General features: G+C 32.6%; 2 protein-coding genes across 7 annotated transcripts in view; one reads left to right on the forward strand and one right to left on the reverse strand.

The window, feature by feature from the left end:
- LOC143240790 (uncharacterized) overlaps positions 1–7,981 on the forward strand; it is a 48,907-nt gene extending 40,926 nt beyond the window's left edge. For both annotated transcript variants that reach the window (XM_076483849.1, XM_076483848.1), the window contains exon 2: positions 5,391–7,981. In XM_076483849.1, coding sequence (XP_076339964.1) covers positions 5,391–6,278 — 888 coding nt within the window. In that variant the 3' untranslated portion in view covers positions 6,279–7,981. The remainder of the gene's footprint in view (positions 1–5,390) is intronic.
- LOC143240789 (zinc finger BED domain-containing protein 5-like) overlaps positions 1–27,464 on the reverse strand; it is a 61,843-nt gene that overhangs the window by 6,310 nt on the left and 28,069 nt on the right. For 2 of the 5 annotated variants that reach the window (XM_076483847.1, XM_076483846.1), the window contains one exon: positions 11,670–17,365. The exons of 2 other annotated variants lie outside the window; for them this stretch is intronic. In XM_076483847.1, coding sequence (XP_076339962.1) covers positions 14,217–15,980 — 1,764 coding nt within the window. In that variant the 5' untranslated portion in view covers positions 15,981–17,365 and the 3' untranslated portion in view covers positions 11,670–14,216. Of the gene's footprint in view, positions 1–11,669; positions 17,366–23,499; positions 27,335–27,464 lie in introns of those variants that run through there. One more of the 5 variants, XR_013021960.1, reaches the window with a different exon arrangement.

The following is a 27,464-nucleotide window of genomic DNA, read 5'->3' on the forward strand; positions in this document are numbered from 1 at the left end:
CTGTCCAATGACACAATTTCGCGCAGAACTGTAGACTTGTCGTCGGATCTGAAGGACCAAGTTTGCGAACACTTGGAAGCGCCTGAAGATGAATTGTCTCTGTTATGGTATCTTGAAGTTGATGAATCTACTGACGTTAGTGGAAAAGCTCAAGTTCTGACTTTTGTTCGATTCATAAAAGATGGAAAAATCATAAACGAATACTTATTTTGCAAAGATTTAAAAAATACAGCGAAAGGCCAAGACATTTTCGAGTTGGTGTTTGTTTGTTTGTTTTGGAATTTCGCACAAAGCTACTCGAGGGCTATCTGTGCTAGCCGTCCCTAATTTAGCAGTGTAAGACTAGAGGGAAGGCAGCTAGTCATCACCACCCACCGCCAACTCTTGGGCTACTCTTTTACCAACGAATAGTGGGATTGACCGTCACATTATACACCCCCACGGCTGGGAGGGCGAGCATGTTTAGCGCGACGGGGGCGCGAACCCGCGACCCTCGGATTACGAGTCGCCCGCCTTACGCGCTAGGCCATGCCGGGCCCGAGTTGGTGAATGAAAACATTTTGCTCTTAAAATTACATTGGAATAACTGTGTCAGCGTTTGCACCGATGGCTGTCCTTCAATACAAGGAAAAAAGAGGGCTTTGTCAGTCTGATGCGCCAACAAAATCCAAACATTAGGATTGTTCACTGCATGATTCACAGAGGCGCTCGCCTCCAAGTCTTTACTGAAAGATTTGCAGTCTGTTATGAATCAAGTTATTCAAGTGGTAAATTTCATCAAGTCTCGGCCACTTCAATCTCGACTTTTCTCTCTTCTCTGTGAGGCGATGGATTCAGACTACAAAAGCTACTGTATCACACTGAAGTTCGGTGGCTTTTGAAAGGACAGGTGTTAAAGCGTCTTGTCCAACTAAAAAATTGAAGTAATTTCTTTCTTGGAGGTTGAAGAAGCAGGTTTTGAATTTTCTTTTCATGATGAGATCTGGTGGCTGAAGGTTCAATTTCTCTCCGACTTGTTTGACAAATTAAATTATCTGAACTTAAGTCTCCAAGGACCATCTGAAAACATTATTACTACAACATCCAAACTGAAGGCCTTCGATGAAAAGTTGACGCTGTGGAAGAATAAGATCTCGAAAGGAGTCCTTGATTGTTTTCCTTCCATTAACGAATGTCCCTCAAATTTTGAACACATTAAGCGATCTACAGTCCGCACTGAAACATTACTTCCCGTCACTTGCTGTCGATGAATATAACTGGGTGACCTATCCATTCGGAATCAACGAGACAACAAATCTCACAACTGAGGAGGAAGAACAGCTCAATGATTTACGAAACGACAAATTTTATCAGTCATTATTTCCCGAAAAGAGTTTGCATGAGTTTTGGATCTCCATTAAAAATTTATATCCTGCAATCAGTTCAAAAGAAGTTGACGTTCTGCTTTCATTTGCATCTTCGTGGTTTTGCGAAATTGGATTTTCGGCATTGACTGCAATTAAAGCCAGAGAGGCTTCTTACAGTCGATGATCAAATGCAAACTTGTTTGTCTACGTTAGAACCTCGCTTCAATTTGATTTGCTCTCGGAAGCAGGCACAAGCGTCACATTGTAAACGTGTAAAAATAAAAAGTGTTAAATTTTCTGCTATACCACAAAATCGTTAAAAAGCCTTAGAACGAAAATCACGGCCAAAGCAAGCGATATTAATGTCATCTACACATTGACAATACTATCGCTTGCTTTGGTCGTGATTTTCGTTCTAAGGCTTTTTAAGTTCACTCTTCTGTTTTACGTGTATTTAAACGTAATGCACAATTACATTATTATCGCTTGCTTTGGCCGTGACTTTCATTCTAAGGCTTTTAACTCTTCCGTATAACGTGTACCTAAAAAAAAATCGTTAAGGCTTTCCAGGTGTGCCGCGAATATTTTCAGATTGCCCTAGTGTGCCGCAAGCCAGAAAAGGTTGAGAACCACTGCTCACAAATAGCATGGTATAGGAAGTTGAAATTGTACAGGGTTCTAATGAGTATCATGTGAAAGGAAGGCCACTTTGATTCATTTCTGATTGGTATAAATGGCTCTTTTGATTGCAGTGTAGTTCATTTAACCAACATGAAATTGACAAGTTTGCAGATAGGTAAGCAAGTAAAGTGTAATTACACTATAGGCTACAACATTAAAGCAGTACTGAGGGAATAGCAGAGTGCATAACATCTGCAGAGGGCTTTATTCCAGTGTTGTTGTTGTGTAATTACAAAAGAAATACAAGGAGATAGGTTGGATTTGTTATAAACCATATAGAGCTCATCAACACCTAGTTAGCTGAAGCTGTTGCTGAGGTCTGAAAAAGTCAGCTCAAGTACATATGGATGCAGTAATGGATGTTTTGTTACCCTGTGTCAGGATTTGGCAACTTCAACTGTTCAATGAGCTCTTCAGTCAACTTTGAAATGTTTCCTGACATGATGAATTATGTTTAAAGATTTAAAAAAAAATGAATTTAACCATTGTTAATTATATAAAAGACTGGGAGTTGTTGAACATTTTCCTGCCAATGTAGTATTGACTGATGTAGCACGTTTCACTCATTTCGAAATTGTCAACACATCCAACTGTATTATCTGGTTGGAAACTAATCCATATATAACATTTTCTAAACATCTTCATCATACTAAGGTTACAGGGTGGTGTGGGTTTTACAGCTGACTTTATTACTAGATCATAACATTTCTAATACCCATCAACATGTGAAATGCAAACGTGTATATTTCATGCTGCAGGGTACTGTGCAATGAACATAACAAATGCTAGTTTCATTGACAGAATGTGATGGAAATTATTGTTTACATGCAGAATGGTGATTCTCCACCTATTGGTAACTAGTTGGAACATATCTTGCAGAAACCTGTTGAAGGCAGAATAATTTCACATTTCTCTTCTTGTGAGTTGCCAACTCATTCAATGGGCCTGACATCAGTTAACTTCTGTTTGTGGGACTGTCTGAAATTATACATATATCATGGGGCCTCAAAGATACAATATTCTGGGAAGTGGCCAGCATACCAAATAAGATTTGTGAACTTAATATGATGTTCATTGTTACATTAATGTAATGCATAACAATATGAATAAATAATAAGAGACACCACAGCAGCCAAGTGGTGATCCACTTCCACTACAGAGGGTGTGATGTTGGATATGAAGTGTGAGTGATGAAAGTTAGACCTCATTTCTGCTGCTTAGGTTAGTATAAATTTTGCCCATGTGCAGGAGGTGGACAAAAAAAAAGTGTCCTTTTTAATTTCTTATATCTGTTATTAGATAAGAGAAAAATATCTAAAACATACGTTTTTAGAACACACTTGATGAGATCTGTTCAAATACGATCTTAAATCCTAATTTTAACAACTGTAGGCTACTAGGAATAAGAATATCTAAGAAACTGTAGCAGGTGCACATCACTTATGATAAAATGTAACAAAAATCATAAAAAGTTCAGGTATTTCATTGTTTGCGGTTTTTTAAACTACATTGTACCATTCCAGAACTAGGCACTGGGTTTATAATTATTGGAATTTGGCCGGCAAAAAATGTACTTCCAGCAATTTAGCGCCGTCTCCGTCATTATCTGCTTGGTCATCATGGCGACCAGGAAACTGTCCAGTGATATATAAAAAAAAAAAAAAAAAACCAAATTATTGTAAAATACAAGTCTTGTGTTTCTCTTTCTGGTATTGCTACATAACTTGATGTGCCAAAATCTACTGTTCAAAGCATAATTGCCAAGTTTAAGTTTATGGGGTCAACTGCTAACCTCGCTCATTCCGGACGCCCCACAAAAATTCCAGAGAGAACCAAGAGGAAGGTTTTCAGAGAAGTTAGTAGGAACCCTCGTTTAACACATAATGACATACAGAAACTGGTAAGGGAAACTGGGGTTGAAGTAAGCACCTCTACAGTTACGAACATGTTACGCTCTTCTGTGTTCAAAGCATGCCATCCTCGTAGCATTCCATATTTAAAGCCTGTTCATTTAGTAGTATGATTGAGGTATGCAAGAAAGCATGTAGATAAACCCTTTACCTATTGGAAGAGTATTCTTTGGTCAGACGAAACTAAAATCGAGCTTTTCGGCCACAATGATATTCGCTATAATTTCCGTAAGAAGGGAGAACGAAATCTTCCAAAGAACACTGTCCCTACAGTTAAACACGGAGGTGTCTCGATCATGCTATGGGGTTCCTTCAGCTCTTCTGGTATAAGCAGCCTTAACTGCATCAACGGAATCATGAGAAAAAAAAGAGTACGTTGATATATTTGGCACTTGTATCAAGAATGATGCTCGGAACTTACGGCTTGGGCGTCGTTGGATCTTCCAGCACGACAGTGACCCTGAGCACACATCAAAATATGTGCAATCCTTGTTGTAGAGGAACCATATAAGCATTCTGGAGTGGTCATCACAGTCACCCGATCTTAACCCAATTGAAAACGTTTTGCATGAGTTGAAGACCAGGGTTCATCAGCGTCATCCGAAAAACTTGCTAAATTTGGAGGCCTTCTGTAAAGAAGAATGGAAGAAAATACCAGTCAAGTACTGTCAAACAATCATGGAGGGCTAGGAGGAGAGGTTGTAATTCTCTCCTCATAGCCCTGAGTAATTCATCTGAAAGGCTACACAACTGACCATTAAAGTAGATGCACAAACACTTTCTGCCCCTCCTGTGTTTGGTTATTTGTTTATAAACAGTTTATTAGTCATTTAATTTACATAAAATTTATGTAGATGTGTGTTAGTATAATATTTATAATATACTGTACTTTCATTATCCTAATCATGACACTGTTTAAGTTATGAGGAAAAAAACTACTCACGATGCAGGGGTACGAACACTTTCTGTCGTAACTGTAGCTATTTCTCAATTTCTAGGGTTTCCACTCTTTTCCCATCTAAGCATTGAAAATATTTGCTGCAGTCTTTTATATCCCACTCAAATTTGAATGCTCTTTGCAAATTCTCCAGATACTGTATATAAGTACCTCATTCAGATAATGTAATCACTTTTTCTTAACAAAGCATTCATCACAGGTTTCTATCAACAGGATTGTTATGATTATTAACTACTTATGTTATGATTTTGAACATTATTAACACTCTATGATTATTATTATTTACTTATGTTCATAAATTAATTTAAAAAACATTACCAGTGGGTATGAATTTTCAATTTAATGTTTCTACTACAGAGATCAACCAGATCTCTTCCCTTCACCCTTTGCTATCTGGTGTTTATATCTGCAAATGTATTTATTAAAAATTGTATTCTTTACTACTGTCTTTTCATGTCATATTGTTTATTATTATGTATCGTTGATACTATTTAGGAAATTGCATCATCCTTCAGGCAGCATGTAGAAGAAAGTAAAACAGTAGCATCTGACTTCATAAATGCTGTATCAGTGAAACAAACTGCTCAAAATGAAATCATCAATGAGCAGCAGGTAAAAAATGCAGAAAACATTTGGAAAAACAAAATGGATGAAGAGTGCCAAAATATCAGCAAAGAATTTATGCAGAAAATGAAAGAACTGGAATTTGACCTCAAACAAAAGTTTGAGGAAGAAAAAAGTGATATAGAACAGAGATACAAGACTAAAATTTGTGAAATGGAAAAATATTTAAAATACCAATTTGAAACAGTAAAAGGTGAAGATATAAAAAAGATAGAAAATTCATATCAGCAGAAAATTGAAATATTGAAAGAGTTGCATGCTGATGAGAAACAAACTTTAAAAAAATTACATTACGATGAACTTCAGGCTTTAAAAAAAGAACAAATTGAAAATCTAGAAAGTTTGAGTAAACAGTTAAATCATGATTACCAAAAACATATTTCTTTAACAAAAACTCGTAAAAATGGCTTTAGTTCTGTAAGAAATCTTTTTCAAAAGAAAAATAAACAAAGTATCAAATGTTTGCAGCAAGACTTTGAAAAGAAGCTCAAGTTTGTTTCTCATACACTGAATATCAGTCACCAAGATGAAGTAAGTCAATTAAACAGTAAGTTCCAGAATGATGTATCTGCTGTAGAGATGGCTCACCAAGAACAGTTTCAGAGATTGGCAGAAGATATGAGGAGACACTGGGAAGTAGAAAAATCTGAACTTCAGAAACTTCATGCTGAAGAAATTGAAGCAATGAAAGAAAACTTTAACAGAGAGTTTAAACACAAGAAGCAAATAAAGCACATATTGAAGAAACAAATAAACTGAAAATGATCAGTGAAAAAGTTCTTGAAAATATAATAAATAATCTTAAGTTCTTTTGTGAAGAAAAGTCAGAGCATGCTGAATATGAAAAGCAGTCATTGAATGATATAAATAGTTTCGAATTATTAAAATTTCAAGAGGAATGTAAGAGCATCATAAGTGGTGACAAGCAAAAGGTCATACAAAAATGTGATGAGCAGTTGAAACAAGAAATAGGAAAGTTTCATGAACAACTTTTAGAAAAATATAAATGTTTGAAGGAGTCAGTCAAAGATAAATGTACAGAAATAGAAAATAGAATAAATACCATAAGTAAATCAGTTAAAGAACAGTTACAGATAAAATACCAAAATAATCTTCAAAATCACCAAGAAGAGTTGAAAAATTTAGAAAAGACATCCAAACAAAAAGTGGACAGCCTGCAAGAGCTTCTTAGAAACAGTAAGTTATTTATGTGTGTTAAACATCTTATAAATAGAAGTCTTGTTGAAAACAAAAGACCTGTCTTTGGAATACTAACTTTACTCTTGTTATGTATAAGTGATGAAGGTTAAACAATTCCCTTAAATGTTTATTTTCTGCAACTTTTAATATTTTGAGGCTAGCCATAATCTAGAGAAAATGTTATTATTAACAACTATATCATTTGTGCAGCTGTTTCACCTTTGTTAATTAAAATATAGAATGTTTAGCTGCTTCACCTTCTACCATAATCTGCAATAGTTTAAAGTGAGTGAAAATACCAGTAAATTTAAAAACCTGATATTTGCAGTTATTTTAAACAGTCTTGGTTTGAATTGTACATATATTAGATTGAATCTAATATGATCAGTATAGTATCACTATGAAAGAAACACAGTCAAATAAATAAGAATAGGAGGCTCATTAAGCATGTGGTAACCACAAAACATTGACCAGTGACTGCAACAACTTTAACAGTTAACAACCTTTATTTCTTTCTTCTCAGTCAGGAATGATCTATTACACTACAACCTTCACCTCATTTGCTTTGAGTATTACTTTCCATTTGGATTTCATTCTCAAGTCTGTTTCTTTCGGTCTCTTTATGCCAACATTTCTTGTTGTTTTTTTGTGTTCTCACTTTCTGATCCAATAACCTTGGGTTTATCTTTTATTCTTACCCGTTGTTAGTTTTATGCTGCTTGCTTTAGCTAATAGGGTCCATTCTCATACCCAAATGCCTCATCCCCCTCAAATTTGTGACTCTATTGTTTTGATTTTTATGCTTTCATCTGTACTTTATCTTTATTCCCTGGTATTATTATCCATCTGGCCAGTCTGGGGATTGAACCTTTTACATCTGTATCTGAGACACTTCTTAGTGCATTTCTAGTTCATTGTTCTGGTTCATGAAATTTTTTAAGTAGCAACCTCTCACATGAATGTGTCAGAAAGTTGAGATATTCAATGTATTTATTTTGGTTTCTTCTCTTTCTTCAACATCATTGTATGATTGTTCATACAGAAAACTCTATTGTGGTATGGTAGCTTATGTTGCTAATCAAAGTATTATTCTTGTAACCTGTGTATTTTTGCAATTTTTGTCCACTTGTTCTAATTAATTTAGTAGGTTCACCTTTGAACTTAAATTTTTGGTTTGATTGATATTATGCTAAACTCCCCAGATCATTGCCTTTTTCTGACACAGTGAACTTTTCACTGTTTGCTTTTTAGTGAATGGCCAAGTACTACAACTATACAGGGTCTTACTGTACATTTCACATACTGTAAAATAGTACAGGAAGTGTTTATGCATTATAGAAATTGCTTATTAATGCAAATCAAAACCTTGGTATATTATAGCTGATACTCTATTTTTACTTTTAGCAGATTCTGTACTTTTCAGTTTAAAAGAAACAATGTTGTTGTCATTTATCTGTAGCATTATTATTATTATTTTCAAAACTAAACTGGAGTTGTTTTTATTCTATTATGTCATTTTCAAGATATCAATAACTTGTTTGTCTGTCTGCTAAGGATCAATTGTAATGTTATTTTTTTAAAAAATGCAACAGTTTCGAATGAATGTATCCTATTTGTGCCAAGGTAAGTTTATTAATTTTTTTATTTATTCCACTGGCAGTTGTTTTAAAGGACCACTTGCATTCAGGAGTTGTCTTTGTTTTTTGTATGTACTCACCTCATGATCGAGATTCTGAACTATTTACATAGTAGTTACATATGTTTCCATTTTTAATTTATTTTATATGTTCACATACACACAAAAATTACGTATCTTGAACCTGGCATTTCTTAATTTGCATAAATGGATACTGTAGTAAATAATTGTAGCAGTTTATGCTTTTATGGAAATTATTTTAAACAGTATGATTTTAAAACTATGTTTTGATAAGTTACAATATACAGAACAGCTTATAAAGCACTAATGGTCAAAAGGTATGAAAAGTATGGATTTCCAGTTAATGAAATAAGTCTTTAAGCAATAGTATTTTCTTACTCTCATAAAAGAGCTCTTGGAGTTACAGGCAGAGAAGGGAAAACCTCTGAGTAATGACTTGCACTCCTCCTTGGAAGAAGAAAACTTAAAAACTCTGAACTGATCAAGCAGCTCTCTAAACAGTGTAACATGTGTTTTGAGCTTGAAATGACTTTATCATTAACTAAAGGAAATCTTTCTGATTCGAAAGAGGGTTTGGTCCAATGTCAAAAACAAATGGAGGAGTACCTGTATGTTAATAAATTGTGTTTGGATAATTTTTTGTAGTTTTAAGAAGCTTCAAATAATACTAGTATGTTGACTTTTATTCATTCAGATGTACTTTTAGCCTTGGAATATCTGGTGTTTAATTTGGTTGTAGTTAATATTAACTTTTTTATTGTGATCTTCCAAATGGAAAATAATTATTGAAAGCTCATAGTTTTTTACATTTTTATCATATCTGTTAAGCAGATGTACAAAGTATTTTATTGAACAACTTATGTACATATTAAATGAGACTTCAGTTGCAAAATACAGATATATTTAATTACAAAAACAGAACGCAAATGCAAAAATAGATCTCAGTTGCAAAGTAATGTTAAAGCTAAAGATATTTGAAATGTTGAAAGATATATTTTATATCATATTAAATGACTATAAATGTAGAGAGAAACAGTAAACCAAAACATTTGGTTATTTTCATTTCTCTAATAATTGTGATTACTTGTAATTGCTTTATAATTGTTTTTAAAAATAACCTGAATAAATACAGATGTAATTTTACAGTCTTATACATTTTGTTGATATCATACAGTATTGGTATTGAATTGAACATGTAAGAACATACATTTTATTTACAAAGACATATCTTGTATATTAGTCCTTCAGGAAATGTTATGATGTTGATAACATATATACTATCAGAGATACCAACCATTACAATTTAAGTGTCATCATTACGATTTTGGTGTATACATTACAACTAGATGCTCATACAGACAAATATTACGACTTGTTGCAACTCTCAAGTTATTATATATTATACAGGCATATACAATAAAGTGATAAATTGTTCCCCCAGGGCTTTAAAGGGGTGAAAAGAAAATTTCTAGTGAGATACAAATAAATTTTGATAATAAATAAAAGACATAGTCCAAATGGCTACTTGCGACAATCATGTTTGTGCTTGACATAATAAAAAATACTTGTATCTCCAATGTCTGCCAATAGTTTGGGTGAGGTGCTTCTCCATACTGGGTATGTGGGGAAATCCATAGTTACGTCATCAGTGCTTGTCAGCACTCGCGTAGATGGGTATTTCTCATTTTCTAAGCGGCATAGAAACACCAATGCAATCATTCACAAGATGGAAAAAAAGAGGCCTTGTTCACCAGATTGTCTTGTTTCTGGCAAATCTTAAAGGACTAAAACTGTGAAAGGGCTCTGTCTACAATGATTATGCTCAGTCATTTGAAATAGTTGGCATCTCTGTACTATAAGCAGAAAGAGTTATGAGCAAACAAATATAGTGATAAAAGGTACAATTTTCTATTGAAATGCTCAGATATAAATTAATGATATCGTTTGTACTCATATGCTGGATACCAAAAATTTAATGTTGCATTAATTTTCAGACACAGTGATCAGTATATATTATTTGCAATAGGTACTTTTCTGTCTAACTTCAGAATAATCTACTTATGTTCAAGGGAACTAAACAGTTGAATGAGGGTCTTGCTATTTAATCAAAAATGTGTGTTAAGCAGCATGAGAAACGTGTTCAGAAACACTACTCACCTCTGTGCACCGCAAAGAGCTGATATGTATATACTATATATGTATATAGTATGTATAACATACTATCATGTAAATTTGTGTGCAGGTTACAAGCCTTTAATAAATTTCCAACCTCTGTATATGTCAACATGTATTGTACCAGTCAATTATAGAATGATACATCCTACATACATAGTAATCTGCATGAGAACTAGCAGCCTCATTCTTTCCTAGGCATTGTTTGTCTTCTGTACTTATTGTTTTAACCTTTTGTTACTATTCATTGTTTAGTACCTCTCTTCTTAACTTTCTTTATTATCTGAAAGAACAATATAAATTTTAAACATATCAGTTGGAACATTCATTTGAATTATCTTCACTTTGATTTTCGTTTAATTGACATATACTTTTATTCCTATATCTGTTCTCATTGTTTAATCTGGCATCCAGTTCTTTTCCACATCTCATTATTTATGCACAGTCGTCATACCTAGATCAGTTTATTTTTAACTGATACATAAATAAAAACACAAACATACCACTACAACAACATTTTCATGGCTTAATTGGATTATGTATTCATGTTTCTGGCATCTTCCAAGATATATAACACTGCTTCACAGTAGTCATTCAATATTCTAATGACAGTGGAGACATTACTGGTCAGTGATGACAAGAAAACCCACTTGTAGAGAAATATATATGTAAAAACAGCTGGTTTGGGTTGAAATGTTTTTATATTTTTTTTATGTAGAGGAGCAAACAACGATGACCAAAGAAGGTTAAAACGTTGTTTGCTCCACTACATTTAAAAAAAAAAATTCAACCCAAACCAGCCGTTTTTACATATATATTTCACTACTGGTCAGTGATACTTCTGATATTGCACAACATGTGATTGGTTCCATTCTGATCTCAGATCTAGGATTCACAGTTATCTGCATCTGTTACTGCAGCTGAGCCTGCCCCATTTTGTAAGTGTTTCACTACTGTTGTTTCTCTTTTCAATGTGGACCAGGTAGTCTCACTTTCATTGTTCACTGCTTAGATTCCATGGGTTTGTGTATTTTGTTTTCTCTTCCTGTGGTGATATTTTGCTGACTCACAAGCTTCTTTATTATATGAGCACCATTCACCTGATTTTTTTTCTAATTCAGTTTAGGGATCACTGTGAGGTTTTATGTATGGGCTGAATCCTTTACAATAGGAGTCTGTGAATTGTTGGTGATAAATTTTAACAGTAAACAAACAGTACACAGTCTACTTGTTTTAAAATACACATATATTTTTCCCTTTAATTGGTCTTCTTCAGTCTACTAACCAATTTTTGACATTAAGCAGACCCATATGCAGAATGTGTGTGACAGGAGTTTCTGATTTACAAAATCACAAGTCAACACATACTGTGCAAAGTACAATCAGCATGCTAATGCTATGTGGATCTGGGAGGCACGTGGATATTTCAAGTCGAAAATTGCTAATGCCTCATCTAGACTGTGCTTACCAAGGAGTACATTGAAAAATCTAGCACCAAGTGCCTGTCCACTTTCGTAGCTTATGTATACTGGCTTTATAAAATAGATTTCATGGTATTCTGTTGTACTTTTTCCAGTAAAAGACAGTTACGGTGGTTAAATCTGAGTCCAGGTACTTTTATGGATTATCCTCAACATCTTTTGCTCACCATGGTGTAAAAGAGGAGAACAAGAGACCTTCACCATCTCCATATTATATATAACTACTAGGGTGGTTAACTGGGAGAGTTTCTTAGCAGTTATGGAATCCCTCCAGAAAAACTCAGAGTGATCAGCACAATGCATTAAGAAGTATGACAGAAGTATCCAAGTTATTATAGTACAGGTCACCCATAGGACTGATTTTCCACTGGTTTTGGTCATCAGGATGGGCCAAGGTGTTCTCCTTTGGAATCAGGAAGGGACCTTAGTCTCCTGTATGTATAGTGATTAAATTGTACAGTAGAAAACATACCAAAATATATGTCGGATCATTGAGCTAATATGTACTACATTTTATGTCCATCCAATCTGTTATGTGAAAAGATCAGTTGATCATATAATTTTCTACCTAATCCTGAGAAAAATTAGCTAATCTTTGTCTTCCTCCTTTCGTATTTCCATCTAGAAAAAAGTAAACCCTGTCTTAGAAGAAAGCACTGTCCCACAAGTGTTGCCCTTCTATCATAGTATGCCCTCACTAATAGTTGTCATGTTCCATGGGTTTTTCCTTTCTACTGCATTTGGAGAAGGGAACTCATTTAGGTTTTCTCCTTTGCATAGGCCTCTCCACTGTATGAATGTAGAATTCTGGCTACTGTGTGAAGAGAATTAATAAGATTATTTCAGAAGATAGTATTTTCCTTACTTGAGAATGTGTTTCAGATACATACTTCACTGAACACCTTCCCAACCTTTTCTCTACATTATTGGTTCACATTATTCCTGTCTCATCTATGAATAAAGTTAACAGTGAATGCAAGTGTTGATGGGAATCTACTGTGGATGGATCATATGTTGCTCTTTTATTGATGGGTGGTTATTTTTAAATGATGATTGCCTCATGTACTAGTGAAGCTCACATTAAAATGTGATTTAGGTGGAACATAGTTCAAGATTAATTGTGTGTGCAAGTTCTCAACAGTGGGTGCATGAGAAATAACTGTTGTATGTGTAGAGATATATCTGTTGGAAATACATTTTAAAGTTAGGAAAATGTTAAACCTTTCTTGGTTTTTTTCTCCATCATAAAGGCTGGCTATCACAGATCTTGAAGGTGGTTTGTTTTTGGAGCTACCCCTCATTCATTACATAGTGGTCTATGATTCTGCCAGGTCCTCAGCTTTAAAATTGTTGGATCTCATTCACCATCTGTGGCTTCAGCTCTGCAGGGAGATTTTCCACACTTCTCCAGTCCAGAGTTTGTACACTGAGTCTCACACACCTCCTCTTCATCTCTGCTGTTTTCAACTTTCTTTACTTCAAAACTTTGATCTACACCACATCTGGGGGTGTGTCTTTCTTCCTTGGTGTGCAGTGTTTTTTTCAGAATAGAAGGTTTGCCATTCTTCCTTTTGGTCTTCCTGTCCAAGCACAGCTGGCTGAATTGAGCCTGTCCTTAGAAAACATTGCTGTCTCCACTGGTCAGTTAGTCCCACCATGGCTTATCACCATCCTCACCTGTGACCTTTCTTTGAGCCATCTGAGGAAAGCAGTTACTCCTGACTGGAAGTTCTGTCTTCTGTTTGCTGAACATCTTTGGAACAATCTTTCCATTCCTATTTATAAGGATGGTTCAAAGTCAGATGATTGTGTGCTCTGCCAGGGTTGATTGTGGTTCAGTAGTTGCACATACAATCCCCTCTGCAGTTTCTGTGTTCACTGCTGAGTTGTACACCATTTCTCTTGCCTTGTATCACATAGAGCAGGGGTTCCCAACCTTTTGGCACTCTCGACCCCTTACCTAAAAGTTTGAAACCCATGTGATCCCTACTTAGGGCTTACTATCAGCAGCTTAATTTTTCTTTTATTTTCTGTGAAGGAGAGGGAAAGAAACATCTAAAAAAAATATTTAAAAATTCTGTAATTATTTATTAGCAAATTAAATCACATTGGTCCAACCTGAATTCACAAAAAGAACATATATTTCTTAAAATAATGTTAACAGGTTTGAACAGCTATCCAACCCAGCTAGTGAGATGCCTGATGTTGCATTTCAGCAGCAAGTTTTGAAATTCGTAGCCGAGCATTTGTTAGAGCCAGTCTCATGTCATCTCCAACACCCAATCTGTTCCTATTCTTTGTTTTTATATTGACAAGAGTGGAAAATCCTGCCTCACACAAGTAGGTAGAAGCAAATGGAACAAGGACACGTAAAGCTATCATGCTGACTTTGGAGTATGACTGATACATAGCGCACCAGAACTGAGTCACGGATTTCACCTTGAAGAGATCACGAGCTGAAGAGTCGTTCCTTATATCCAGAAATTCATCTTGGATATCATCTGGGATGCTGGATACATCACGTTCAGTACAAAATGGGTTCCTTACCAGGACCTCCTGTTCCTGTGATAGCTCAGGAAAGTAGCGCTCGACTTCCTTTTCTAGAGACTGAAGATGTTCGGTAATCTCATCCTTGAGGAATTGATCCAGTTGGATCTGAGACTCATCCGTCACTCTACAAAGTTTTTCAAACATAGCGATGTTTCCAAGATTGGTTTTCCGACGCCAGTTCTGCACTTTGGAAACAAAGGCCCGAAGACTATCTTGAAAAAGGGAAACATGTGTTTCCCTTCCTTGAGGCTTCAGCTGGTCAAAAATGTCGGCTTGGTACGCAACCCTTTTATTCCATGCTTCATCTTCGAAGTGAGCTACAAGATCTTTCCTTTCTTGAGTCTCCAGGAATAGCTTTATTTCATTGTTCATTTCAAAGACACGATTAATAACGTTTCCTTTCGACAACCAACGTACTGCTTTGTAGAAGAGAAGGACTTCGTGGTCAGCATTCATGTCTTTGCATAGTTCTTTGAATAGGCGAGTGTTGAGTGCTTGAGTCTTCACATAATTTATAATTTTGATTACAGATTCAAGCACTTCCTGCAGAGAGGCAGGGAGAGTCTTACTGGCGAGAGCATATCGGTGAATCATGGAATGGATGCCCTTTGCTTGAGGTGCTAGCTTCTTCACTCTCGACTGGAATCCTGATTTCGATCCCAGCATAGCCGGTGCCCCATCCGTACAAACCTCACACACGTTTTCCCATTGAAGATCTTTGTCTTGAGAAAAAGTTGAAACTTTTTCCATGACATCATCAGCTTTTGTTGTGGTTTCAAGTGCACTGCAGAATAAGAATTCGTCTTTGATGTCACCTGAATTAATGTATCTCACGAAGACAAGCAACTGAGAACATGAACTTACATCTGTTGACTCGTCGATCTGAAAGGAGAACAAAGGGGAACCCTTGATTTCAGTCAAAACCTGTTCCTTCACATCCATAGACATTTTAGAAATGCGCCTCTGTATAGTATTATTTGACAGAGATACTTGCTGCATCTTCTTTGCACTGGCTTCTCCAAGAATAAGATTTACTGCTTTCATCATGCAGGGTTTAAGAAGTGTTTCTCCAATCGTGTGAGGCTTTTTTTGTTTAGCAATTTCGAATGCAATCGCATATGAAGCTTCCACTACGGCTGCACTCTGCTGCTGAAACGACCCACTTCTATCGATTCTTTGGCTTTTAAGACACCGTTCATGCCGTTTGAAGAAATCCAAACCCTTTGCGTGTTCTGGATGTTTCGTCTCGAGATGACGCTTGAGTTTTGATAGTTTCATTGACTCTGCACTCAGGACAGCATGGCACAAAACACACTGTGGTTTCTCGATGCCGTCGTTGGCGAGCACAGTGGTGAAGCCAATGTTGAGGTAGCATTCTGAGTATCTGCGCCGTTTAGCCATGGACACAACTCACCTCTACTGCTTACTTATCTCCTTGTTAAAATAAAATAAAAATGTTGAATAATGAACGCTTTGGCAACTGTAGATCGTACACTGACAACTTGTAGGGGGTGTAGGTAGAGTAATGATGGGGTAAGTATTGGGAGGGAAGGGAGCGTGGCCAGTCGCGCGATTCGTCATCCACCAATCAGCAACGGACATGTGACTCACGTTCTGACAGCGAGCACACACGCACTTAATCACAGCTAAACAGACACACAAGCATACGTACATGCGCGTGCACTCACATACTCGCTACTCACTAGTACACACATACATACAGTTGCAGACAAATACACATTCACACAGGCACATTCACTCACAGGCACGCATACATACACCCATAATATCACCTCATGACATTGAACTAACGTAGCACACGTTTTGCTTTGCACCGAAACAAAAAAAATGTTAAAGCATGAAAATGTAATTGATGAAATAAAATTAATGTTATCCCAAGCTACTTCTAACAAGGCTACGCGACTCCCCTGCCAAGGCTTTGCGACCCCCAGGGGTCGCGACCCACCGGTTGGGAACCCCTGACATAGAGGCTATGTTGTACACTAATTGTACTATTTATACCGACTCTCTTAGCTCTCTATTGGTGCTGGAATCACTTCATGTTAGTTCTCACCATGTTTTCATCAATATTCAAACCTGACTGGCCCGTTTCTCTTCATCTTCCATTTCTATCCAGTTTTTCTGGATACCAGGCCACGTTGGTATTTATTGGAATGAATTCGCTGACACCGCAGATAAGTCTGTCTGCTCTTCTGCTATCACTACCGTGTCTGTTCCACATATAGACTATAATCCAGTATACAAGAAGTGAACTGGTACACTTTTCTAAGAATATGATACAAATTGTGAAATAACATTGTGTATGTATTTGTGTAAATGATTGGAAACAGAAAAAGAATAACTTACACTAACAATATTGGAAGATTTATAAATAAAAGCACTTAATGGTAGTAGAGCAAATAGAAGATTGAAATATTAATAATAAATCAAGAACATAAATCTATATTAATAAACATATAAATAAATTAAAATGAATTCCTTTATTATTGAAATAATTATTTTTATTTTTGTATAATATGTATTATTTTATATCTTTTTAGTATTATTACTAAGGGCTTTCTGTAAGAGACTTTTAAATGTTTAAATTAGTTGAAAGGCTGTTTAACCTTTGTTGCAAGCCAGTAAAGCATTCTGATAATATCGAAAAGTAATCTTCAGTCTTTGTCTTATCAACAGAGAAGCTTATGAAAGAGAAAAATTTTACTCTGAAGTGTTAATAAGAGCTCTTGAAATCGATCGTGGAAAAGTAACCCAGTTACAGTTGGCTGTGGAATCAAAGAATGAGAATGAGATATGAAAAGCGTAAGGTTGCAAACGATATTAAAATTGTAATTGTAATAAATAAATTAAGTAGTGTAAAATCATTATGTAACAAATAAATTAATTAGTCTAAAAATATATCTGCAATAAATAAAATAAGTAGATTATATCCCTCTGTAATAAATAAAGTAAGTAGTTTAAAATGCCTCTGTAATAAATAAATAAAGTAGTTTAAAATCACTTTCTAATAATTAAAGTTAGTAATTTAAAATCATTAAATAATAAATAATGTAAGTGGTTTAAAATTCTTTCTATAATAAATAAAGTAAATAGTTGAAAATCATTATTTAATAAGTAAAGTGAGTAGTTTAAAATTATTAATTTTTTAATAAATGTAGTTTAATATCCCTTTGTAATAAATAAAGTAAGTAGTTTAAAATCATTATGTAACAAATCAAGTAACTAATTTAAAAATATCTCTGTAATAAATAAAGTAAGTAGTTTAATATCCATTTTGTATTAAAGTAGGTAATTTCAAATACCTCTGTAATAAATAAAGTTTTGGAAAACTCTTTTATAATAAATAAAGTAGGTAGTTTCAAATCATTATGTAATAAATAAAGTTGTTTAAAATACCTCTATAATAAATAAAATAAGTCGTTGAAAATCCCTTTGTAATAAATAAAGTAAATAGTTTAAAATCCCTTATGCAATAAATAAAGCAAGTAGTTTAAAATTATTCCTGTAATAAATACAGTAAGAAGTTTGATATCACTTTTGTAATAAATAAAGTAAGTAGTTTAAAAATTGTTTCTGTAATAAATAAATAGTATAAAATTATTACATAAAAAATAAAGTGAGTAGTTTAAAATGATTAATTTTGTAATAAATGAAATAGTTTAAATTCAATTTGTAATAAATAAAGTAAGTAGTATAAAATCATTATGTAACAAATAAATTAATTAATCTAAAATATAACTGCAATAAATAAAATAAGTAGTTTATATCCCTCTGTAATAAATAAAGTAGTTTAAAATGCCTCTGTAATAAATAAATAAAGTAGTTTAAAATCATTAAGTAATAAATAAAGTAAGTGGTTTAAATTTCTTTCTATAATAAATAAAGTAAGTAGTTTAAATTTTGTTATTTAATAAATAAAGTAAATAGTTTAAAATCATTATGTAACAAATAAAGTACTTAGTTGAAAATTATTTCTGTAATAAATAAAATAAGTAGTTTAATATACCTTCTGTAATAAAGTAAGTAGTTTAAAATCCCTCTACAATAAATAAATAAAGTAGTTTAAAATCATTTTGTAATAAATAAATTAAGTAGTTTAAAATTATTTCTTTAATAAATAAACTAAGTAGTTTGAAATCATTACGTAATAAATAAAGTAAATAGTTGAAAATCTTTTCTGTAATAAATAAAGTAAGTAGTTTAAATTATTCCTTTAACAAATAAATTAATTAGCCTAAAATATTTCTGCAATAAATAAAATAAGTAGTTTAATATCCCTTTTGTAATAACGTAAGTAGTTTGAAATTACACTCTGTAATAAATAAAGTAGGTAGTTTAAAATCATTATGTAAACATAAAATAAGTAGTTTACAACCATTATGTAATATATAAAATAAGTAGTTTAAAATTATTTTATAATAAATAAAGTAAGTAGTTTAAAATCAATAAGTAATAAATAAACTAAGTGGTTCAAATTTCTTTCTGTAATAAATAAAGTAGTTTAAAATTTTTTCTGTAATAAATGAAGTAAATAGCTTAAAATCATATTTAATAAATATAATAGCATAAAATTATTAATTTTGTAATAAATAAAACAGTTTAAAATCCGTTTCTAATAAATAAATTAAGTAGTTTAAATCATTATGTAACAAATAAAGTAATTAGTTTAAAAATATTTATGTAATAAATAAAATGTGAAGTTTAATGTCCCTTCTGTAATGAAGTAAGTAGTTTGAAATCCTTCTCTAATAAATAAAGTAAGTAGTTTTTAATATCCCTTTGTAGTGAATAAAGTAAATAGTTTAAAATTTCTTTTATCGTAAAAAAGTAAGTAGAGTAAAATTAGTAGTTTATAGTAAATAAAGTAAGTAGTTTAAAATTATTTCTGTAATAAATAAAATAATTAGTTTAAAATCATTATGCAACAAATAAAATAAGTAGTTTACAATCATTATGTAATATATGAAGTAGTTTAAAATTATTATGTAATAAATAAAGTAAGTAGTTTAAAATTATTATCCAATAAATAAAGTAAGTAGTTTAAACTACCTCTCCAATAAATAAAGTAAGTTGTTGAAAATCCCTTTGTAATCAATAAAGTAAATAGTTTAAAATCCATTCTGCAATAAGTAAAGTAAGTAGTTTAAAATCATTACGTAATAAATAAACTAAATAGTTTAAGATTTCTTCTATAATAAATAAAGTAAGTAGTTTGAAATTCATATGTAATAAATAATGTAAATAGTTCAAAATCATTGTGCAATAAATAAAATATGTATTTTTCAATTATGTAATATGTAAAGAAAGTAGTTTAAAATCATTATGTAATAAATAAAGTAAGTAGTTTGAAATAATTACATAATAAATAAAAGAAATAGTTTAAAATCCCTTCTGCAATAAATAAAGTAAGTAGTTTAAAATTCTTTCTGTAATAAATAAAGTAAGTAGTTCAAAATCATTATGTAATAAACGAAGTAAGTAGTATAAGATCATTTTGTAATATAAAAAGTAAGTAGTTTAAGATACCTCTCTAATAAATAAAGTAAGTAGTTTAAAACCCTTTGTAATAAATATATTAAATAGTTTAAAATCTCTTCTGCAATAAATAAAGTAGGCAGTTTAAAATCATTAAGTAATAAATAAAGTAAATAGCATAAAATTCTAAATGTAATAATTTAGAATAATAATTTAAAAATTGTTTCTGTAATAAATAAAGTAAGGAGTTTAACATCCCTTCTGTAATAATTAAAGTAAGTAGTTTAAAAACATTATGTAAAAAAAGGAAATGGTTTAAAATTCTTTCTGTAATGAATAAAGAAAATGATTTAAATTTTTTCTGTAATAAATAAGGTAAATAGTTAAAATCATTATTTAATAAATAAAGTGAGTTGTTTAAAATTATTAATTTTTTAATAAATAAACTAGTGTAAAATTATTTCTGTAATAAATAAAGTAAATAGCTTCAAATCTTTATGTAATAAATGAAGTAAGTAATATAAAATCATTTTGCAATAAATAAAATAAGTAGTTTACGTTTACAATCATTTTGTAATATGAAAAGTAAGTAGTTTAACATCATTACGTAATAAATAAAATAAATAGTTTAAAATCCCTTCTGTAATAAATAAAGTGAGTGGTTTGAAATTTTTTCTGTAATAAAAAAAGTAAGTAGTTTAAAATACCATTATAATAAATAAATATAATAGTTTAAAATCACTTTCTTATAATTAAGTAATAAATAAAGTAAGTGGTTTAAACTTTTTTCAAATAAATAAAGTAAGTAGTTCAAAATCATTATTTAATAAATAAAGTGAGTAGTTTAAAATTATAAATTTTGTAATAAATAAAGTAGTTTAAAATCCCTTTGTAATAAATATAGTAAGAAGTTTAAAATAATTATGTAACAAATAAAGTATTTAGTTGAAAATTTTTTCTGTAATAAATAAAATAAGGAGTTTAAAACCCTTCTGTTATAAATAAAATAGATTAAAATTATTCCTGTAATAAAGTATGAAGTTTAATATCCCTTCTGTAATAAATAAAGTAAGTAGTTTAAAATAATTAAGTAATAAATAATGTAAGTAGTTTAATTTTTTTCCATATTAAATAATGTAAATAATTTATAATAATTGTTTATTAAATAATGTGAGTAGTTTAAAATTATTAATTTTGTAATAAATAAAGTAAATAGTTTAAAATTCCTTCTGTAATAAATAAAGTAAGTAGTTTAAATCATTGAGTAATGAATAAAGTAGGTGGTTTATAATTCTTTACGTAATAAATAAAGTAAGTACTTTAAATTTTTTCCATAATAAGTAAAGTAAATAGTATAAAATCATTATTTAATAAATAAAGTGAGAAGTTTAAAATTATTAATTTTGTAATAAATAAAGTAGTTAAAATCATTATGTAAAAAAATAAAGTAATTAGTTTAAAATAATTTTTGTAATAAATAAAATAAGTAGTTTAAAATCCCTTTGTAATAAATAAAGTAGATTAAAATTATTCCTGTAATAAAGTATGAAGTTTAATATCCCTTCTGTAATAAATAAAGTAAGTAGTTTAAAATAATTAAGTAATAAATAATGTAAGTAGTTTAATTTTTTTCCATATTAAATAATGTAAATAATTTATAATAATTGTTTATTAAATAATGTGAGTAGTTTAAAATTATTAATTTTGTAATAAATAAAGTAAATAGTTTAAAATTCTTTCTGTAACAAATAAAAGTAAGTAGTTTAAAATCATTTTGTAATAAATAAAATAAGTAGTTTAAAATCAATATGTAATAAATAAAGTAAGTAGTTTAAAATCTCTTTGTCATAAATAAAATAGTTTAAAATTCTTAACGTAATAAATAAAGTAAGAAGTTTAATATCCCTGCTGTAATAAATAAAGTAGTTTAAAATCTCGAGAACTCGCGAAGATTCTTTTGGTTATTTTACTCTACGTCCGCCTGGACGCTACATGCATACTTAGGTTTAGCAAAACACAACAGTTATTAGTTTTTATTACTATGTCCGTTTATTTTATGATCTAAATCACATTTGGTCATTTGCTGTGTTCACAACGAGGAATAAAACCTCTAATTCTAGTTTTGTTAGTCAGTAAAGTTACTGACGTCCCTCCGTTGAACTTTTTAAGTTAAATTTTCTGTTACTTTTACTGTGTATGATTACTACACCACAAACATATATATATATATATATATATATATTTTATCCTTGTTTCTAAATCCAAAATACTTACCATTATGGACTGGATTGACGTTACTTTTGCTACGTACATAAAATATCTGTTTACACATTTTGTTGTTTATGTTTTAACTTGTACCAAAGCTAAGACTAATTAACTCATAAATTATGTTGATAACGAAATAGTGAAAATATTTGCTTACATTTCACACAAGCGCACGCTTAATCCAGTATAAAACTGTATGCAGAATACAAATTAAGGTTAAAAAGTGGTTCACCTCAATAACGTATAGGTGAAGTTATCTAACCTAATTTCACAGTAAAATAAAAATTAATTCCTCACAAATTGTAGGTAAAGGAACTGTAAAGGTCATTTTCAAGGAAAATGCGGATAAACTGTTTAACATTGTATTAAATCGTGATATGTTAATAAAAAATTGTGGTTTCAAATGTTTTGTAAATTATTGTAGAAAAACTGAACTGTGGTTGCAAGTTCTTAATCGAAGCAAGTACAAGCACTAAAACATTTCTACGCATTGAAACTTAAACATTATAAAGATCCACAGTGACACAACGGTTGTCTGCGGACTCACCGATGGAAACCGGGTTTCGATACCCGTGGTGGGCAGAGCTTTGTTCTTAATTCAAAACAAACATTATAAAGAACCTCCTCATCACCACCCACTACTCTTTTATCAACGAATAGTGGGATTGACCGTAACATTATAATGCCCCCACAGCTGAAAGAGCGAGCATGTTTGGTGTAACGGAGATTCGAACCCGCGACCTTCGGATTACGAGTCGAGCGCCTTAACCACCTGTCCATGCCGGATCCGTTGATAAACTGACAAAACCCCGATGCAACTTGTAGAAGAGTCAAGCCCCTGCTGTAATTTGTCTATACACTTTTATATAAGAATGCCCTTAAAGTAACTAATTTATGTAACGTTTTTAATTTAATAGAGGGACTGAAACCATGAATTACCTCTCGTAGAATTTTTTACTCAGTGACATAACCTCCTTCCCCCATCGACACCTGGTGGCTAAGCAACAATTGTACAGGCTCGTGACACCAAAAACCAGGTTTCTTTACCCGTGGTGGGCATGACACAGAAAGCCCATTATGTATCTTTGTTCTTATCAACGACCGAACCATACTAGGAAATATTAGTACTGATCCATTTTAGGAATAACCACAATAAAAATGTTGTGAAAAAAACATTTTTATTATTTTTCTAGCCTTTTTTTTAATGTTAAAGTCTACATTCTTTATACAAAAAAAAATAAAAATGAAGGCTTTATATTTGAACTAACATCCAACCATCGTACACATACAGCATAGCTCGGATTCTAGCCAGAAACATGAAGTTAACATTTAAAATTTATAATATGAACATACAAAACAAAAATATAATATTTTAACGCAGTTTAAAGGCAGAAATAAAAATAGTTCTGTGTCCAGCAAAATTCCACGTCTAAATATCACTTTAAAGCCAATTTTTGCTTGTTTAATACAATAAAAATACAATATATTTAAAGCCTTTAAAATAAAGTATCGTTTCAAAGACACGCAGATATTCGTTACGTTCTATTTAAAATATTCAGTAGTTGCCACAAATTGTTTTCACAAATAGTAATATTTTAATAACAACTCATAAAAAACACCTGTTGTAGTCTAATTTTTATATCAGATCACGAATTGATAATACGTTTTTAAAGCGAAGTATGTTATTATTATTAACGAATTTGTATTACTCCGAGAAGATAAATAAGTTCTCAGAAAAAGTACATAAGTGACCCAATAATATAACATCAAAACACCTTACAGCAAAGTTATCAATTATCTTGTTTAGGTGATAATTTGAAATTACAGTGGTGCCTCGAACGACTCTCTTCTCGAACAATTCGGTTTTCGAACATATTGTTTGAGAACAAAATGTCTCCATTGTCGAACATAAACTCGGTTCCTGAACCAAGCTGTCGTGGCCCGAACCCCCGAAATAACCCGACTGATGACCCGAACGACCCTTCGACCATTTTCAGCCCACGCCAAGCTTGCCTAAAACATTTTACCCGCACCTGTCGCTCAGTCCACACCCCCGCTAAAATCTGCTGTGAACGTTCTCGTTTTTTTTTCTTCTAAATATTCTGATTAAATAAACCACCATGGGGTCAAAGAAGGATAATGAAAGCAGCAAAAAAAAAAAAAAAGTTGTTAGAGCCACAATAGAGGTGACAAAAGATATCACAGCGAAGTATGAGAGTGGTGTTCGCGTGTCTGATTTTGCTACAGAGTTTGGTATGGCGAAGTCTTCACCCTTCAAGTAAGTAAGTCTCTGCACCATACTGAAAAATAAAGAGGTCATCAAAGGAGCTCATGTTGCAAAAGGAGTGACAGTGCTTACGAAACAAAGATCACAAACAATGGAAAAGGTAGAAAAACTGTTGTTGATTTGGGTAAACGAAAAACAGATGGTAATAGCATTTCTGAGACCATCATTTGTGAGAAAGCAAAGCAGTTGCATGCTGACCTCCTGAAAAACACACCTGGAACGAGTGCTGATACAAGTGATGCCTTTAATGCTAGTAGGGGTGGTTTTAGGAAGAGAAGTGGCATACATAGTGTGGTGAGACATGAGGAGAGTGCCAGTTCTAACAAAGACGCTGCTGATAAATTTGTTAGGGAATTTAAGGACTATGTAGAAGCTGAGGGTTTTATTACCCAACAAGTGTTTAACTGTGATGAGACAGGTCTCTTTTGAAAGAAAATGCCAAGGAGGACCTAAGGGTTTTTAAGAAAAATAATGTCCTGAAAAGTAAACTAAATGTCATGTGGAGGGCTAAAAGTAAAGCATGGGTAACCAGGCAGCTTTTTTATGTCGTGGGTCCATGAAGTTTTTGCCCCAAGTGTAAAGAATTACCTCACGGTAAAACAGTTACCACTCAAGGCCCTTCTTGTGATGAACAATGCACCTGCTCACTCACCAGGCTTGGAGGACGGGTTGGTGGAGGAGTACAGTTTCATTACTGTAAAGCTCTTGCCCCCTGACACGACTCCTCTCATTCAGCCCATGGGCCAGCAGGTCATATCGAACTTTAAGAAGCTCTACACCAAAGCACTGTTTCAAAGGTGCTTTGAAGTGACCTCTGACACAGAGTTAACCCTCAGAGAGTTCTGGAAAAATCACTTTAATGTACTCCATTGCTTGAAGATCATAGACAAAACCTGGAGGGAAGTGTCTTTGAGGAACATAAACTTAGCCTGGAATAAATTATGGCCAGACTCAGTAGCAAATAGAGACTTTGAAGGCTTTGAGGTTGAGCCTGTTGTCGAGGATATTGTCTCACTAAGCAAGTGTATGGGCTTGAATGTGAGTGGTGATGATGTGTAGGAGTTGGTGGAAAACCACAACACAGCTCACCACCGAAGAACTCCAAGACCTTCAGAAGGAGCAGCAACAGAAGGCAACTGAGGAAGTGTTTTCAGATGAGGAAGAGGGAAGAGATGATGTTCCTAGTTCACTAATCAAGGAAATGTGTGGAAATATGGGAGAGTTACAAAGTTTTGTGGAAAAATTTCACCCTGACAAAGCTGTAGGAAACCGCAGCATAAACCTTTTCAATGACAATGCCATGTCTTACTTCAAAAACATTTTAAAATGCAGGCAGAAACAAACCTCATTAGACAAGTTTTTAGTGAGAAATAGGTCCAGTAAGTCTCAAGCAGGTTGCAGCGGTGCAAAAAGACAGAAAAGAGAAAGAACCCCAGAAGGAGAGTTACCTGACGTTTTTATGGAAGGTGACTCCCCTTCCAAACAATAATGACCCTCCTGCTTTCCACGTTCCTCACCACCTTTCACTTACGCCATCAGCTCTCCTCAGCACAGGTAAAGTGCAGTTAAATTTTATTGTTTATAGTTTTTGTGGTTGACTTTATGCATGTAAGTATTATTATACAGGTATAAATAAGCAATATTTTTATTTAAAATGCTTCATAATGCGTAATTTTGGAGGCCTGTTACGAATTAATTTAATTTACAGTATTTCTTATGAGAAAAATTGATTCGGTTTTCCAACAGCCTTCTGGAACGGATTAGGTTCGAGAACCGAGGTGCCAATGTATATCACATATCAAGAATACCTTAGTGTATCAAAAATCAGGAATACCTTAGTGTATCAGAAAAGGTAAAAATACACTATTCTCTGAGTTAGTGCGATGAGGTGTTATCCTCAAATACTTCACTGGTACAGTTTCAGATTCTTAAGTATTTCTCATGTATTAGGTTTACTCTCTATTTTCTAAATAAAAATTTGTTTCCATTACACAGAAAGTATTCTCTAATGAAGTACAAACACGAGTCTAATAAATTCTATTCACAAATTATCAGTGGTTTCCACTGAACTATCTCGGATAAGTGCTTCAAGCTGAAAAATTTTGTGAACTTTTTCTTTTCTCACCTCCTGCTCCGATTATTAACGTAAGAAAAAGAAAATAAATCCTTCTACAGCATCGCTTTAACAGATGCTACACAGAAAATCGACGATGCTGTTTTTAGTAAGTAGTTTGTGAATGTAATTCAGAAACCTGATGATTGGGGGAACTGGTTGTGTAAACGTTATACAAAGAAAAGAAACGGATGTTTAGATCTTCCTGTCTTCCTCGGTGAACAAATTATCCGGAGATCGCTAAAGATTTGTCAGGTGAAAATTGTTATTAGTAACTGAAAAAGGCTTAGCTGAGGTTTAATATAGAACGAAGTAAATATATGTACAGGTCACAAAGCAAGCAACATTTCCATATCTAATGTATAAATGTACAAAATAAAATTTAAAAAACAACATGGCACAAACCAGTAAAGTTCCTGGAATAAAATTATTTAAAGTAGTTAACTGACGTACAAGCCACATAAATTACGATTGTTTCTACAATTTTAAACTTTTTTAACAAAAACAGTATAACGTAGTTATACGTTCATATAACAACAACACTGTCAGATTGATGGAAATATTGGATTCTGTACCTTGAAAACAACCCCGTCTCTGTACAAAGATATAATAAACTAATAAAAATTAACTCGGATAAAAGGCGTCTATTCATGTATATATATGAACTACACATAATTTTAGAAGACATATGTAATACAGTTTAACGACAGCAAACAGTACAGCC

The sequence above is a fragment of the Tachypleus tridentatus genome, chromosome 13, assembly GCF_004210375.1.
Source record: "Tachypleus tridentatus isolate NWPU-2018 chromosome 13, ASM421037v1, whole genome shotgun sequence".
NCBI lineage: Eukaryota > Metazoa > Arthropoda > Merostomata > Xiphosura > Limulidae > Tachypleus > Tachypleus tridentatus.